This window comes from Centroberyx affinis, unplaced genomic scaffold, assembly GCF_046629955.1.
Source record: "Centroberyx affinis isolate AG114_WGS23_722 - 3 ecotype Tasmania unplaced genomic scaffold, CSIRO-AGI_Caff_v1 ptg000718l_1, whole genome shotgun sequence".
Lineage (NCBI taxonomy): Eukaryota > Metazoa > Chordata > Actinopteri > Beryciformes > Berycidae > Centroberyx > Centroberyx affinis.
Window position 1 is genome coordinate 432,627 of NW_027279335.1, and position 18,277 is coordinate 450,903.

The window sequence follows — 18,277 nt, forward strand, 5'->3', positions numbered from 1 at the left end:
CCTGAGCTAAGAAACATGAAAAATAATTACTTGAGGAAACACCTTATACTTTCGTTTAATACATCTCAACAATGCAAGGTTTGAATCACCTAGGCTTAAAAGACCTTAAAACCACAATTTGAAAGGATAGCCCGCCAACTCTAAAAGATTTTGAGGCAAAATAAACATACAGGGAAAAGACTGAGAACACAAAAAAACAACTGACCTGGTTAGAAATGTGATACTGGCACTCCAGAGTCGCATGGTCAGATTTCTGCGGCAGATGACAACATCTTCTTCGCTTTTTTGTAAAGACAATTTACTTAACATTTAAAGAAAGTGTATTAGTTTCGAAAACATTTTGCTTCTGTATTTATACAATCCGAGATGCCAACTGTGGAACTGTTTCAGGCTGTGATTCGTTCCCTTACGGAATTCTATTTTGAAACACCGATTCACTTCCTGTTTATTATTCGCCACAGACCCGAACCACCGAAGCTACGTATTTTGTGCAGCATTTGGCCAATAAATGTTGATGTAGCAGAAGTACTTATCAAAAACAATGATTCCTTACACTGTCAACATCAAACTCGCGGCTCGGACTTTGACTGGCACGCTCAATTTGCAGAACAAAACCGCTGTGGATTGGTGAGTACTGCAGCTCTGCCCGTTAGCTTAGCTAGCTGGCTAGTCAAGATGCTCGACTGACAGATGTTGCATACGAGCTAGCTTACTGTTTTATATGCGTCGACTGCGTTTCCTCTTGTTGCTGCTGAGAATCACGGCACTGTGCTGATGATAATATCGATTACGATGCTGTAAACAGAACAGGCAGACACTCCCATTCATTGCATCGGTGAATTCAAGACATCATGTGATGTGACATTCTGCTTTTCTAAATGCAGTGGAGCTTGTCCATTAGGTAACAGCCCGCTCTGTGATAAAAACTCGCCCGAAGCTATGAGAAACATTGCCATTTGAAACAGGCGATATTATAAGTTGTGTCGTGCAGGTACAGACACTACTAACTCCTTATTCAACACAAATTTAGCTAACGTTAGCATTGTTTTCATACGTTACATTCTTGAAGGTTAACAACTGAGATATGCACCTCTCAGTCTTGATCAAGGGAACGTCTTTGATGATCAGTTTTGGTGCAGAGTTTCTGTCTGTCCTCCATGATTTTTACAACAGACAGCTTGGTCTTCACCCTCAGGCACACTTTCTCCCTTCTTTATCCTGTCCACTATTTATTGCTCCCCTATGTCAGACTACAGTCACTGTTGTTCTTTCATTGTGACTTGTATCATCCTGTTACACCAGGACTCATCAAGTGACAGTGACACATTGCTGACATTGCTATCGGGTCTTCAAAACTAGATATGGAAGTGGTCGGGCTTGCATTGTGATTGGAATTCGGTGTATTCTGGACACAATCGAGCCACACTGTGCATGCAAGCAGGCCCAGATTTAAAGAAATAGAGTCACAGGAGATAACAGAACAGCCACTGCCAGGCCAAGTGGGGACATACAGTTATGTGAACTCAAGTTAAAAGTTTTGAATCAGATCTTGAAAATTGCACATTGCATTGCCTAGTGTTACCGTAGCCTTACTTTGCATAATCTCCGTCTCCCACGCCACCTCTTCTAGCCTGCAGTGGAGGGAACTTTCACTTCCCTCACACTTGCCTCATCGCTCAGCTTTCCTCTTTATCTCTGACTCAGTGCCCTCCTCCCCGTCCCTCTGCCTTTCCTCTAGGGGTTGGCAGGGGCTGATAGCGCAGGGATGTCACTCCAGCATCCTCATCATCGATCCAAAGACGTCCCAGACCATCCAGGTGCTGGAGAGGCACAAAGCCAACGTGGTCAAGGTGAGTTTCAGCCTGTAATTTATCTGTCTGACAGTGTTCCCCATAGGCTACGGAATAATAAATAATGATGTCTGTCCAATACCTGGAATGTTAAAATTTGCTGTGGGGAAAAAAACCTAGAAAGGCCACAAGAAAAAAAACAGCTTATATATGATTGAGTAACATAATTAACAAGATAGTTTACACTCATAACAGTGCCAACATAGCATTAACACAAAATGAGAACATAGATGTGGTTAAATTTGAGCAATAGCAATGAATTGATAAAGCTATGGTAAGGATTTGATTAGATTAGGTTTAGTAGAAAAGGTTACATTTAGCTTTAAAGACAATTTGGTTGCATTAATGTGATAAGATTAAGATGTTTAAAGTGCCATTTTATTTTGGTACACCATTTTCATTTTTTAATATGCTTACTTGGTTTGATTTTATTAGCAGCCAACATCAGTTTTATTTGCCCACTGGAGTGTGTTTCACGACTGGCATTCCGGCTATTTTTCCATTTCTTTTTTTAATAAATAATTGCAAAAAAAAGTTTAATTATTCATTGAGTACATGATCCTAGAGCACAAAAAAATGTATCTTACTTGATCCATTTTATGTCGGTGTTAGAAGTATGATTTGTATGCTTTAATAACAAGTGTTCCAGTTTGAAGTGCCGTTCCACGGTGCATTTTATCATGTGCCCTTGACGTAAATGACAGTTTGTTGATTGTGAATGCGCTCTCCGGGTGAAATTCAAGTACACGCCTGCTGGTGGAGTAATATTTTATCACCCAGTATTAATGTTAGTATTGCCTGACCTTGAGCTGAGTTGTTTTTTTGGTCCCGCTCTGGCAGATGGATTCAGCTGTGCTTTACTGTGTAAGCCAAATGACAACATTGATAAAGGTTGCTTCTGTGTTGATGGAGAGTCCTGTTTTGTGTGTGTGTATCTCTGTGTGTGTGTGTACGTATGTTTGTGTGTTTTGTAGGAGGGTGAATAATAGCCAATAAACTCTGCTGTGATTATCAGTGCCCAGGCTCAATCCTAGACTCTCATTCCTCACTCCAAAGCGCACTTTAATCTTGTAAAGCACCGCAGCCGCAGCACCGGCCCATTCCTCACCTCCCAGTCTGACACAAAAAAGCTTGGTGAATAAAGAAATAGCCACAGTAAAGAGTGTGGCTATCCAGGAACAAATATCCAGACATAATCAATTATTTAAACGCCAGCTCCTCCGTAAAGTCATTCATCTTCTTCAATGGGGAATTAGCATTGGCTTCACTTCACTGTTGTGTGGGTCTACTAGGGTAACCTGCGTCTTATTTTTTCCAGTTCTCTCTCTCTCTTTTTCTCTCACCACCTTCACATGGATAGTATTTGAAGTATCACTTTTCAAAGTAATTAATACAAGAACAAAACCTGTTTTGCATAAGTCTTCAGATGTTCGAGAAATCCTATATCTTGGCTCCCGTTGTGTGACTAGCGAAATCTCATCATCTTAAGACGGAGAGATTTTGTTCCCATCATTTCCCTTCTTCGGAGAAATGGCCAAAAAAAAAAAACCGCGGAAGCCTCGCCACGGCTCCGCGGCGTCTGCCCAGACACTCAGCGTGTGTTTTTTGTGTCGGCAGGTGAAATGGTCCAGAGAAAACTACCACCACAGCCTGAGCTCGCCCTACTCTCTGCGGCTGGCTTCGGGAGACGCCTCGGGCAAGATCATTGTGTGGGACGTGGTCAGCGGCACGGCCCACTGCGAGATCCAGGAGCACTCCAAACCCATCCAGGGTAAGGGAACCCCCTCCCCCCCTTTCCCCCTCTTCTCCACGTTGATTGAATCTTTGTCTGTCGGCTCACTACCGGGCGAGGGCAGAACCCCGGCAACCTCTCCCCCTCTCCACTCTCCTCATTTCCTTATTCTCCTCTCTCTCTTTCTCTCTCTGTCTCTCAGACTTGGAGTGGTTGTGGAATCAGGATGCGTCTCGTGACCTCCTGCTGGCAGTCCACCCGCCCAACTACATCGTGCTGTGGAACGGAGACACGGGCACCAAGCTGTGGAAGAAGAGCTACGCCGAGAACATCCTCTCCTTCTCCTTTGACCCCTTTGACCCCTCCAACATGGCATGTAGGTGAACAGTGCGGCATGCTGTTTAAGTATCTGAGCTCTATTGTGAGCAGGAGTCCTTCCTTTGCAACTCATCAGGTTACACAATGAAAGTCAATACAATGCCTGCATACTTGTAAACACATTTCAGGGACACTGTCACCTCAAGAGATGCGTGGCATTCTATTATGCTAACGGGCGAATCGGTAAAATCTAATTTTCCTGTAGGAAAAGGAGGAAGTGACAGATGCAAAGTTGCTAATAGAATACTGAGAATGTCCCCAGCTGTGACAAGCATTTGCAATTTTTGTTTTCATTTCACGTGAAGTCCCACACGCTCTTTTGTTGTGTAGAATCTGTCCATCTTTTCCTGATTAGCGACGTTTCTCACCTAGATTCACAGTGTTTCTTCCCTTCTCCCTCGGCAGTGCTGACCAGCGAGGGGATAGTCTTCATCACAGACTTCACGCACTCCAAGCCTCCGGGCAGCGGCGGTAAGAAGGTGTATATCGCCAGCCCCCACGCCAGCCCCGCCCACGCCAAGCCCGCCCCCGCCGCTGCCCCGGCCCCCACCGGTGCCAAGAAGGCCCTCAACAAGGTCAAAGTGCTCATCACCAACGAGAAGCCCACGTAAGAAACCACCAAACAGACCTCACTTAGCGTAACTGTATTAGAGAGTGTTAAATCCTTTCAGTCGTTGATTTATGATGTGGAAATGATATGGGACTGACCTTTACTGAGCTTAATTCTAAAAGGGGAAGTTGACTGAACTCTTATGCTCTTTTTTCAGCAACGCTCTGCTTCACACTCACACAGTTACACACATTCATACCAGGGGGCTTCCCAGGAGGGCTGGGCGATATTGACAAAATCAAATATCACAGTTCCTTAGACCGAATACCTCGATATTGATAATGTGACAATATTTTGGGGATGAGTATTCATGCTTTCATAAGATATTTACACACAAGCACATTTTGAAAATGAGTATGATAATCAGTAATAAGTAATGTGGATTGTGGATGTGCCACTGTCTGTACTGTTGAGATCCAGCATCAAAGTGCATGTGCCCTTGACCTGTAGTGAATCCACATCTGTCAGCATGCGTTAGCGTTAATGCCCCCAGCAGCTGGACAACAGCCCATTCAAGCATTGAGATGGTAATGAAGAATTAGTCTTGTTTGCTTAATTTCCCATCCCATAGTTATGAGTGCAAAATCCAAGCTAAAAGGCGTAGTCTTGGGAGCGCATTAACACATTATCACACCACATTTGACAGCACTCTCCAGTGAAATCCACAGGTTGAGTGTGGTTTTGCAGTCGAATAGATGGAGCCGAGCGGGCCAATTTGCATAGCGGTTTGTAGAGATGCACCGTCTCTGTGCTGCTGCGGAGCTCGGCGCTGCCCATTACTCATGCATTGTGCTGCTCTTCCCATTTTTCAGCAAGCGAACTAACCTATTGGACGTGAATTGTGACAGCTTGTTTGTTTGGGCGGGATGAAACATTTGGCAAATCTATTTGTCATACCTGTAGGATTTGTCAGAGGTAATGTTTCTGTAATAAAATTGTCAGAGGATGAAATGGCAGGCTTCAGTATTTGAGATTAATAATGGACGTAGGATCATTTTTTACCTTGTCTGCCTGTTGAACTGAGTATGCAGTATTCTGTACAGCTGCAAACTGCTAACTTTTTTAGTCAAAATTGTCAGATGTCTATTTTTAGGGTTAGATCATACGGTTGCTTAACAAATCAAGGCAGGTGTCTGCTCAAAGTAAATGGAGAGCTTAATTTTGCTGCAAAGGTGAGCAAGCTGTACTAAGAATAACCATTTGACAGATTTACTCCACTTTTTGTGACTTCACATCTTCTGAACACCGCAAAGCAGGATTAATGGCTAGCCTCATTTTTATACCATTAACAGGCTAACTCGTGAAGATGTGTAAGGCATTAGTTTTGAGAAAGTTGAGAAGGATCGAGCCCAAAGGGTTTGTTTGATGTGCTGCCAGCTTCCTGCCTGAGCGGTTGTAACTGTCAGACAGGCTTATTTATAGCAGCACCACCCCGGCCTCTCTGTCCACCCACCCAACTAGCTCTAATAACAAACACTCCATTAATCTTACTTGTCTTTATTCTACCTCTTGTTTCCCTTGTCTTTTCTGTGTCTTTCTTTGCATCTTCTTCTTGGGATGTGACACTTATTTCATCACCCTCTCCGTTCTCCATGTGTAATTGCTCTTGAAGATGCTGTATTCCTTCTCTCTGCCTTTGTCTGCATGTTGGTTTTGGGTGTTTTTCACACTCTGCTCAGTGTTATCTCTCTCCTCTCGCGCTCCCCCCGTCTGGTTGATAGATGGGGGATTTAAACATGACTCTGCTCTCCCAGGCTGTTATCAGAAACCCTTTGAATACAGTACTATATCATGCACATTAGTGTCTCATCTGGCAGCCATTACTCTGGCTGCTAGCCAGCACTGTCCCTCGGATAGATTTGGTCTCTTTATCAAGATCGACTGCGATTGTAAAGGCTGCCCCGCCGGCTTTCATGCCCACAGATGAGCAGCCTTACAAGCCTGTTCACATGCACGCACACACACACACACACACATGGGAGCTAAATTCTTATGTACAGTAACGGTCTAGCACAAGGCAGCTTAAGGGTAAGGGAATAGGGAGAACATAAAAAAATTAAATAAAATTAATAAATCATTTCACTGAGAGGACATTGTAGAGCACCTGGCCAACCCAGAAATGTACCAAGTAATTCATAAATATTAAAACAAAAATAGCCCATCTAATATTCATGGGGCACGTGATGAACTGAGGTGAGCTAGTTGCACTCTCTGGCTGTGATTGTGTGTGCGTGTGCCTTTGATGTAGCGCTGTTCCCAAGTCTTTCTAAGAGTTCGAAGCCTACTTTCATCTCAGGGTTTTTGTCTGCTAAGTCCCCAGCGTTGTGAGTCATCTTCTGCTGCTGGAGGTCCTCTGTTGGCCAAGACCCGAAGCCTCATTTATAGAAAGTAATTATGCGCAAATTTTCTGCTCGCAAGCGAAGACGAGCCAAAGTCGTGACTTATGTACAAGCGGATGTCGAAAACCAGCAGGTGGCATAGATTTTTCCTCTATTGGCTTATCAAAAGTGAAGCTAAAGTCTGTTATTATCCAACGTGTAAATGCTATGTACATAATTTCCATTTCCTTTTTGTCATCTATTTTGTTTAACATGATGCCATGGTGCAATGGAATCTGGGAAAAAGTGACAGAATATTTCTCTAAAGCCTCCTGCTCTTCTAAACACTGTTCTGTTTCTGTTTGCAGAAAAAGACCCATGAAACACATAATCACTCTAAGCTAGTGTGTGTTTTTCCATGACTAGTCTAACAAAACAACTCCCAGGCCTGAATGAAATATGTATGCCTTAGTGTGTGTGTGTATGTGTGTGTGCGCGCGTGCATGTGACAGTGTATTACTATGTTCCTTTGTGCCGTAGTCCCCATGCCCTTTTCACAGCGAAGAGAGAGAGATGTGAGAAGCGTGTGATGCTTTGGAAGGTAGCTGGATTTTTGTGAGGGGGCACAAGACTTCTTGGGAGACCGATTTGCTTTTCTCGCCGTCCTCCTCTCTCTCTTTCTCTCTCTCTCTCTCTCTCTCTCTGTGAAGATCTGTTGCTCTCTTTCTTCATCTAAGCTAAGACACAGAAGTCTCTTTCACTCCCCTCACCCCCACCCCCATCCCCACCCTTGTGATGTTTTGGCTTTGGTCGCTCAGCCGTTCCAGCCCCTATCTCGGCCTTGCCCGACTTCAATGAACTGGTAAAAGTGTGATTTAGCACAGCAACTCCTAAACGGTTCTCTACCGAGGCCGTTTCAGATATCTGTCACAGCTTCCCCCAGATGATAATGATCTCCATTGTGTTTCAAAGTCCGCCTCCCCTTAATTCCTTCGCTTTCATCCTGACCCAGCGGAACAAGGCTGTAGGAATGAGTTATGGGCTCGGACCTGTTCTCGGACTTGTTATTCCACGGAAATCTGTGCCTGCTTTGTTGTCACTCTGAGAGACCCGGGCCCGGTTGGTGTCATGGTTAATAGGCTGCCTAATTCGGTAAAAAGCACCTGGTAGCGCTTTGATGAAGTTACAGCAAATAACAGGCTTAGGTTAATGTTTTATTTTAGTGACTCCCCGGAATAATGGAAGGGGATTTATTCTGATGTTGCCGATACCTGCTTAATTCATCAGCCTTCTGTCATTAAACCGAATTCACTTTTAAGTTCTCCCTCATTTGCCTGTGACTCACAGAGGCCACAACAGTAATGACTAATTCATCCCGCCTGCTGCATGGGAAGACATGAATAAAGATCAACTCGATCTGAGCAATGAGAAAGTTTTTTACTGCAATATTAAAGTTGTTTAAAGTTTTTTAATTCATTATTATCAGATAGGCACACATAATATTTGCATATGTTTTTATTATAGCGGAGATTACATCCTCGGCCATCTTTTCTACTCACAGATTGATACGAAGACGTCCAGTGATCTCGAAACGATGCTGAGATTTATATCTCCTCGTTGCACTTTTCACATTGCCACCTCAACCATGTCTTGTTTACAGTACATTGGCTTCAGGCAAGTTTAGTTGCAGCTGAACTGGCAATAAAATAATAAGTAAATAAGACATGAGAAAGCAAAACTGGACGATCCGATAGGACGGCGGCCAAAAGTAGGAAACAAACTACTGTGAAAATTGAGAGGAAAAGTAAACATAATTATATATAATAGATGAGGTCGTTTATTATTTCATTTTAGGCATTTAGCTGACCTTTTCCAGCGTGACTTGTGATTAGTGTCTCAAACCGTTAGCCCGCCCTGCCGCTCTTGATGCCAGATTTTTCCAGATGAGAAAATTCTCTGACACTGAAGTTGATTTCCTCCATCCTGTGTGTGTCCCCCCCCGCCCCCCCCCCATCCCCGTCCCTACGGCGGCGCTGCAGCGCGGAGGCGGTGACTCTGAACGACTGCCTGCAGCTGTCCTACCTGCCGTCCAAGAGGAACCACATGCTGCTGCTTTATCCCAGAGAGATCCTCATCCTGGACCTGGAGCTCAGCCAGACGGTGGGAGTGGTGGCTATCGAGCGCTCCGGGGTGCCCTTCACCCAGGTGGGGCCCGACAGTACGCACACACACACACACACACACACACACACACACACACACACACACACAGCAACAGAGTTCAAGCACCTTTCTGTGTTTTCAGTGTCTAATTACAGCTTGTTAGATTCAGTGTTTGCAGAGAATACACAAACACACACATATCTATTTACATACATGCACAGCAAATTCTGTGTGTTGAGGATCTCATTAAAGCTTGTTGGTATCACTGTCTGTGGGGAACACACACACACACACACACACACACACACACACACACACACACACACACCTAACAAGATCTTCCCTCGGTTTTGGGAGGAATAAATTGGTTAATTTACCAATGGCCTGGATTTTGCAATGTGATAATTCTTACATACAAAACAGCCTGTTTCAGAGCTTCTGTCTGAAGGTTTGAAATGAGATGGGAAGATGCCTCTAGTGCTCATTTAGAGGCTAGGTGCAAAGAAAACATGCAAAATGTTTTACATTGATGTCTTAAGGGATCTAGTTTTGCTTTGGCTGATCAGAAAAATAAAAACATTTTGGTGGGCTGCTGAGGACCTAATTATGTGGGGAAAACCCTACTCACACAAACTCACACACACACTCACTCTGACACTGGAATTGCTACATCACTGTCGAACACACCCTAGCCTCAAATAGACCCGGCATGCAATTTAGGATTTCGACTTCTATTATTGCATTACTGGCTTGCCTTTACCAAAATGTATCATTTTTATTTTATTTTATTTTTTTATGGATGATTCTGCCAGGAAGCCAATTCCCCCTGCTGCGGATGATAAAGTTCTCCACTTTTCTTCCTCCCTCTCAACCTTCCCCTCATCAAGGTCTGACGGCTGGAGCGCAGCAGGGCCATGCAGGCTCTCGCTGCAGCACAAAATCTCACCAGCACGCGGATTAACTGACGAGTCTTTTTGCTTCTTTCGCTAGTCACATTCGGCAGCGCCGGCGACCTTTCGGTGCTTATTTCCCTCTTTTGGATACTGGAGTTCTAATTGGAAAGTGATGAAGGCTGTGGGGGTATGAGATAGAGGATTTGTCACGGCTGCAGAGCTAGTAATGGAACAGAAACAGTCTCTCGGTCTCACTCTGCTCGCTCTGCTCTCCCTTCCTGACTCTCTGTATCCATCTATGAGGGAATGGCCATTGTGGTGGAAGCCTGTTATTATACTGGGTAGATCTCAAGGTTCTCAGTGTGGCAGATCTGCCCCATTTGGTTCCTAATAAAGCCTATTAAATATATAGTCTTAGCCTGCGTATGCACATGCGTGGGCCATTATGCCGCTACTGAATTAATGGTGGTGCTTAGTTACTGTATGCTGTCTGCATAAAATTACAAACTGTACTATATTATTTTGTGTCTCCAGACATCATGGCATGTTTGCTTCATCACTGATCTTGTTCAGTGTGTGTGTGTGTGTGTGTGTGTGTGTGTGTGTGTGTGTGTGTGTGTGTGTGTGTGTGTGCTTGTATTTGTGTTTAACAGTACAAAAGAGGAAGCTAGGCTTTGTAGTGCAGCAGCCAGGCCTGAAGTCACAGAGTGGCGGTAGATGGACATTATTCAGCCTCCCAGGCCCTGTCCAGCCAACGCATCCCCTCCCTAAGTGTTATAAAGCGCTTGTCACACAGCCAATTTGCATGACTGATGATACAGCTTCAGCAAAAGTCGAGCCTGGAGTGGAGAAGCTCCGAGACAGAGCCAAGGAGAGACGGGGAGACACACACACACGCACACACATACACACACACCTAAGCTGCACACCACTTTTTCATATATGACACGCACACACAATTACATTCTGCAATTTGACATACACACGCTTACAATCTATGCTACTTTGTCAGATTTGACACGTACACTTACACTCACCACTGTAAAACTACTTTGTGTGCATCCCAGTTCCTCAGCATCATAACCTTCTTCCTTCTCATCAGCTACAACACTGTACAGACTCTTGCAGACAAACACATTTGAAATGCTTTATTTGAATCCACTAAATTTGATAATAGTTTATATTTTACATTTACATTTTAGGCATGTAGCTGACACTCTTGTCCAGAGCAATGTGTGCAACCATAGGATAAAATTAAATATTTAATTCCTAGATCACCAGCTTTACTAGAAACCAGTAGTATGGAGTGAGGTAGTGCTCAAATATTACAACATTTAAGATAAGATTAATCTTTAACTATCCCTGAGGTGAAATTGGGTCGTTGCAGCAGCTAATTGCAGTAGGATGGAGGAAATAAAAATAGAATATAAACAAGAATATAGCAAAAGCATGTTGAACAGAAATGATGAATGAAAAGTAAGGATTTTTCAGTATGAAATAAGGGAAACATAACAGAAATATAACAGTAAGAAGGACATGGAGATATATGAAGAAATCAGATCAGAGATCACATATACATGATGTACCAAATGTATGCCATATTCACATTAACATCATTCACATAATCTACAGAAGGCTGTACATGTGCACAGAAAGTGTTCAGGGGTCACATGCATTATAAAAACTTTTCAACTTGTCAACCTGTTGAATAGCGCTGTGATTTGTAACCTCCAATCTCCACTGCAGCCATCAAGCGTCAGGCATTGCTGTCAGCTATTAGACATCAAGGAAATGCCTTCCTTTGAAATCAGTGAAAGCTGCTCCACTGCATGGCATTGTGCTCGTGTCCGATGGAACTGTCTGAGCTTAAGAATCAACAAGACTCAATGCTCGTCGGTTGATTTATCGTTTATCCTCACATAGGGCAATGAAATAATGACAAATCATAAAATGTATGGCAATCCAGCCTATACATTTTTCGAAATGACAAAGATACTCCAACAAGCAGATAATTATAACCTGCTATACTAGCGTCTGGCTGTAGTTTGTGGCTGTATTGCAGTTTGTTTCAGCACAGCTTTTGTTTGCATTTGTGCACATAACAAAAAAACAAAGCTACACTTGATGATTATTGATTGATGATTGAATATGGTCCAGACTTTTCCCTTCTACTCCCCTTTCAAATCAATGCACTCTGATGCAGCGCTGATGGCCAAGCGACGGCACACGTGTAGTGAACCAAACTTGCGAGCCTGGTCAACAACACACACACTCATCATCTATTTCCCTTGTGTGTGTTCAGGTGATCCCGTGTGCTCAGAGGGACGCCCTCTACTGTCTCCATGAGAACGGGTGCATCACCCTCCGAGTGTGTCGCTCCACTACCACTCCAGACGAAGCAGCAGGTAAGATACCTCTTCACACACACACACACACACACACACATACACACACACACGTTGGTCTTACTATACTCACAAGGACCTTCCATTGACATCATTCATAACCTCACATCGCAAAAATGTCATGATTCTGAAGGTCTAAAACTGAAAGTGGCTCTCACAAGAATAGAAGTACAAGAACACACGCACGCACACACACATACACACACACACACAGACACACACTTGTTCCCGCGCCCTGCTCCAGTCATCCATCTATCTAGCCAAACTGCACTGCAGTCAGAGCCTATAGCCCTTCTCTATGCTCCAGTGGGCATTTAGCCTCTTACTCTCTCATTTATCCTCGGCTTACCGTGATACGGCCGATGGAGAGTCTATTGTTTTGCTCTCTCTCTCTCTCTCTCTCTCTCTCCCCCCACTCTAATCTCCTTCCATCCGTCTTTTTTCTCTCTCTCTCTCTTTCTTTTTCTCTCTGCCATTTCCTTGTCCGTGTCTCTCTCCTGCTCATTTACTCTCTCTCGTTCCCTCTCTTCCACCCCTTATCTTCTTCCGTCCCTCCTTCTGTCTCTCTCACTCTCTCCTTTGCTCTCCCTCTCCTTTGCTACCTCACTTTCTCACACGCTCTCTCACACCTTCTCTCTCTCACTCTTATCTCCTTCCATTCCTCTCTCTGTCTGTTTTCTCCTTTATGCTCGTCTACTCCATATCTTCTCCGTCTTTATCTCTTTTTCTCTCCCTCCATGCCTTTTGTCTCTCTCCTATTCACCTACTCTGATTCCCTCACACCCACTCCTATCTCCCACCATCCCTCTTTCTCGCTCTTTCTGTCTCGTTATTCGCTCTCTGCCACACCTTCTGTCCCTCGACTCCATATTCTCTCTCTCTCTCTCTCTCTCTCTCTCTCTATCCCTCCCTCCCTCAGATCCTGAGCAGAGTGTGCAGGAGCTGGTGTATGACCTGCGCTCTCAGTGCGATGCCATCCGAGTCACCAAGACGGTCCGGCCGTACCGCATGGTCATCTGCCCCGTCAACGAGAACAACGCCGGCCTCATGGTCAGCGACGGCCGGGTCATGCTGTGGGAGCTCAAAGCCCACACCGGCAGGGCCCCTACCAATCCTAGGTACACACACACACACACACACACACACGAGGACACACACCAGACCTGGGTCAAATAGTATCTACCAATAATTCATATCATTTGTTTTAAAGCCGTGCTCGGCATCTTGACAGGTTGGTGGCCCCAAATGTGTGCGTGAAGATTTTCTACCAGTGTCCATACCAGACACCAGAATTTAATTTGGGAAAATAGGGCGACTCTACAGCATCGTAATTAGAGGGAGAATGGGACGCTCTTCTCTGTTGTAGTCCCACTTTGTGATGTAGGCTGATAAGACAGGTGTATTTTTACATTCAAATCTTGCCTAGTGCAGCTTTAATCTACTTGGAGTATCAAAAGAGTGGGGTTAAATCACTTCAGGACCATTCAGATGCCGGCAGTTGTCATTCACACTATACTAAATTGACTTTCTGATACTTTCTTGTCATCGTCTAAACTTTCTGGTGTTGTCCTATGTGGCTAGCCCCACCCATCTGGCACCTAAGAAGGATAAAACATCATAAAAATGTATTTGCAAATACCTTTTGGCCTAGGTTTGACACAAGCACCCAAATTCCTGTTCCATTCTCTACATGAGATGGTGTTCTCACAGCGCCATCAGCATCTAGAGCTAAATTCAGACCGGTCAGTCACGGTGAGATACGCCACTCCTCTGCACCTGTGCAGTATCAAACTCCATCACAGTTTACAGCACTCACAAAAATCATTTTCTACAAATCATGTTTGTTCCTTATTGAGCAGTATCTAATCAATATAAGGCGACAGTAAACATCTCATTCCCCACGAATACCGCTGTGCCCCCTGGGTGAGTAATTTTGAAAATACCAGAACGCAGTGGTGAGATTAATCATTTTCACAAGTTTCATTAAAATCCAATCAGCGGTGGCTGAGATATCGTGTGTGACAGTTGGATGAATGGATAAACAAACGAATAAAGAAACAATGGAGCTGCTCTCCTTTCGGCCAGTCAATGTCATTTTGAAAATGTCGGTACACGTCGGTGAGATGCATCTCTTCCACAAGCCATATCCATTCATAGTGATGGACAAAAAGGAAATTAAAGTTGAATTATTGTGAAAATTTTACTTTAGCTATGAGTCACACCTCTGCACATTTTCACACAACTCCCACAATCCCCCTCACGCAGTCAGAAGGAGCTATACATCATTGCCAAGACCTGGGCTGTCGGGCTGAACAGAATCTGTACTTGTTTTCAATGATGGATATGTTTCATACTTTGAAAATGTATGTTCTTTTGATTAATATTCCCCCTCCTTCTCCTCTGTCAGTTCGGGCCTGTCGCCGCTCTACTCCCCCGTGTCATTCTGCGGAGCTCCGCTGGGTCCGAACCAGAAAAGGATCCAGGACCTCTCCCTCAACACCATGATCGGTACGACCTTGAACACTCACCACGTCGCCAAGTTTGGTGCTTCCAAGTCAACATATCACTCACATCCTGGCCTGCGGGCAAACATCTTGCCTTGTATGCAGTATTGCTTTGCAAGGCTGCCTTCAACTTTTTTTTTATCTGTAGAAAAATGAGTTTCATTTTAGACAGAATATGGAAAAAGAATGAGGGAGATGGATAGAGTTATGTGTGTGTGTGTGTATGTGTGTGTGTGTGTGCCAAGGCCTGCTCATATCTTTTATTGTACCTGTGTGAGTTGTATGGGGGCCTTGGGGCGCCCCTTCACTTTCGACTTTTATCTATCACTGCTGGTTTCTCCTCGGTGCACCACACCAGCCAGCGTTGCCTCTCAGTCTGAATGGCCCTGTACAGAGACGACTCCCCCGGGTGCTTGGCCCTTCCTCTCCTTCTCTTTGTCTCCACCATCTCATCCTTTTGCTCGCTTGCGATGCATTTCCCTCTCTCTCTCTCTCTCTCTCTAGTCTTTTCGTCCCACTGTCTCTCCTCTCCCTGTTGATTTAGAAGAGAGCTGCCTATCAAAAATGAATGTGCGTATGAAATACCAATGAGATGAGGGATTTTCGGTCCTTTTTTCCTTTTTTTTTTTTTTTTTTTTTGAGGATCGTTTCCAGCAAGAGTCAAACTGCCACTGAGCAGTAGGCCTTGGGGAGGTGGAGTCATAGTGGTTGTGCTGGCATAACAGAGGAGGTTTTTGTTGTCTTTTTCTCCCCCCACTCTCTCTGTTGGAGATAGGAGCCAACGACTGCCTGGAGCGGTAGCTCTGTCTGAAAGATGCTGACTAAAGCACTTGTCAAGAAGGAACGTCACTAGTCTGCTGGTTGCTAACATTTTATGAAAGCGCGGGCGCAGCCAGCCAACTACTGGTTGTTAACACCTGATGCTGACAGGCTGACACTAAAGGGGCATCAGCCATACTGTAGGTAAAGCAACAGATTGATCCTATAGACAGGAGATGCCATCAGGTTAACCATGTTGGCCTCGAGCCTGTGTATTTTCATTTGCAGTACTTGGCAATGCATTGCACACCTTCTTTGCTTTTTATTGATATTATGTGAAAAACTACATTTGGGCCAGGTCGTATCAGCCAGTGGACAATAATAATGAGAGATAATACTCAGACATCCGCTACGCAGTGACATGGAACTTATTAACCCAGAATTCAAACTCTGGATTGTTAGTTGGTTTGTTTGTCTTACCGGCATATTAATAGGAGTCACGTCCCATCTCATCTTATTATACCTTCAAACTGCAGTGACAGTCATTTAGGTAACCATTAACTTTCCAATGCAACGAGGGCAATTACAGTGCATGAAATGAAAACCAAATGGCTTTTTCCAAACAGTACCAATTATAACTTCAGTGTTATTGCATCTTTAGCGTCTTCAGAGGATGTCCTGTATAGGTCTTGCAGCAAATACACAAAAGGAGATAATTGCCCATTTGAAAGGTATAGTCATTATCTGTCTGATTGCAAAGGGCATGGACATCAAAAGCCATGCCTCAATAATAAGTGGGGTGTATGCAGGTCCTTAAAAACTATTAAAATGGCTTATATTTGTGGTGAGCCCTAACCCATTCATTCTAACTGGTATTAAAAAAAACATTAAGTCAGCAAGTAGATTTAATTGGATGAAACTTGCAGACGCTCTGAGTAAAACATGGGTTTGTAGCCTCATTGTCTTAACTCACTGTCTAAAACCTTGAGATCATAAAAACCGGCCAGCCTGATAACTGAGGCCAGGGCTTAATGAAACGAACAATAATGCTTTTTTTTCTGCTGGCTGCAGCCTCAGTGAAATTATACAAGCTTTTCCAATTCAATCAGAGAAAGCAACCTTGAATCAGATTGGAAGAAGGCCAAGTTCAAAGTTGTATTTGTAAAGCGCGAGGCTGATGAGCTCCATTACGAGTTCAGTTGATATTGACTGGAAGTGTACCAGGAGCTGGTTTGGGATGCTGCTGAAGCCGGTGGAGCACATTTTGATGGGAATTGTCTCTGCTGTTTTCACTTTCTGGAAGTCACACTACAAAGGAACGGCAGCTAAATTCATACCAAGGAAATATACTGTAGGTGCAATGGCTATAATTGGTTTTATACGATACAGTAAAGGGAAAGTATACTTCAAACTGTAATATTGACTTGTAGTGGACTAGATGGCTCCTATCCTAGAATTTCACCAAAATTGACTTTTAGCTTTTCCTAAAAGAAGTTTTTTCTTCTGTCCTCCAGGTTTTGAGTTATGAGTTATGAGTTCTTAAGATCAAGAAAAGAAAGAAAAATGCAATCATTCAATTCCCATCATGTCAGATGTCATTGCCTTAAGCAGTGGAAAGAAGAACATTTGATGGATACTTATGTTTTTGTACCAATGTTGAGCATCTTGAATTGTTTGTATTTTTGTATTTTGCCAAATTTGTAGAATAACAACTTCAGTGTCAGTTTTGGTAACACTCCCCTTTAACCCTTCCCATGTTGTGTGTGTTGATCTATCTCCAGGCCAGACACTGATAGCTGGCGAGGCTCCTCCTCCCTCCTCCAGCCAGCAGGAGGTCCAGTTGAAGTTTCTGCTGACTGGTCTGCTCTCTGGTCTGCCGCTGCCCCCCTTCGCCATCCGCATGTGTCCGCCTCTCACCACCAAGAACATCAACCACTACCAGCCCCTTCTGGCTGTAGGTAGGTAGTAATGCCAACACACACACACACACACACACACACACACACACACACACACACACACACACACACAAATAACAGTTGCATGCAAGACTCCAACTCTCACTCAGTTTTTTTGGTGTTGCTATAACTTGCTAATCAGATAAACTAACTGCTGCACTAGAAGCCAAGTTATCTAGTTTGCGATATCTGTGTCATTGTTGCCTTCAGGGTTGAGGGTACTCAGATATAGAAAGTCTATAAAAGTAGCGAAAATCAACTGACTAATTTCCAAAAGTTTGGCATATAGACAAAAAAGTGTAGAGAAGTATGGAAAATATTGTTGTTCAGCACATTGTGTGTACATTAGTTGTAGACATATGGTCACACATACTTGTGTTGTGAAAGATAATCTTCAGACCATTATGGCCTAGTTTGCAGTTATATTGCCACTGTCAGCATATTGAACATCAATTTCCAAATCCAGTCAGGAAATTAACGTCCGGCAAAAATTGATTGTAAAATGGAAAATGTGGAAGAACCTGATATGTGTGTGTGGCAGAGAACGGTGTTTCTCTGTCATTAGTCATGGCTCTCATACATACTGTATGTGGGCCATGTGTTTAATCACTGTAGTTGTTAAACACAGCCTGTTTCTCAGTGGCCGTCATTCATCATGCCATCGTTGGCACAAATTTGAGTGTTGAAACAGTCTTAAGAAGCTTGTC

At 43.8% G+C, this 18,277-nt stretch overlaps 1 protein-coding gene across 1 annotated transcript in view; it reads left to right on the forward strand.

The window, feature by feature from the left end:
* The first annotated feature begins 475 nt into the window (after positions 1–475).
* The window catches only part of wdr11 (WD repeat domain 11), a 52,819-nt gene continuing 35,017 nt past the window's right edge, over positions 476–18,277 (forward strand). The window contains exons 1-10 of the mRNA XM_071519612.1: positions 476–627; positions 1,739–1,850; positions 3,468–3,621; positions 3,785–3,958; positions 4,366–4,567; positions 8,928–9,093; positions 12,247–12,349; positions 13,269–13,467; positions 14,757–14,857; positions 17,394–17,570. Coding sequence (XP_071375713.1) covers positions 542–627; positions 1,739–1,850; positions 3,468–3,621; positions 3,785–3,958; positions 4,366–4,567; positions 8,928–9,093; positions 12,247–12,349; positions 13,269–13,467; positions 14,757–14,857; positions 17,394–17,570 — 1,474 coding nt within the window. The 5' untranslated portion in view covers positions 476–541. The remainder of the gene's footprint in view (positions 628–1,738; positions 1,851–3,467; positions 3,622–3,784; positions 3,959–4,365; positions 4,568–8,927; positions 9,094–12,246; positions 12,350–13,268; positions 13,468–14,756; positions 14,858–17,393; positions 17,571–18,277) is intronic.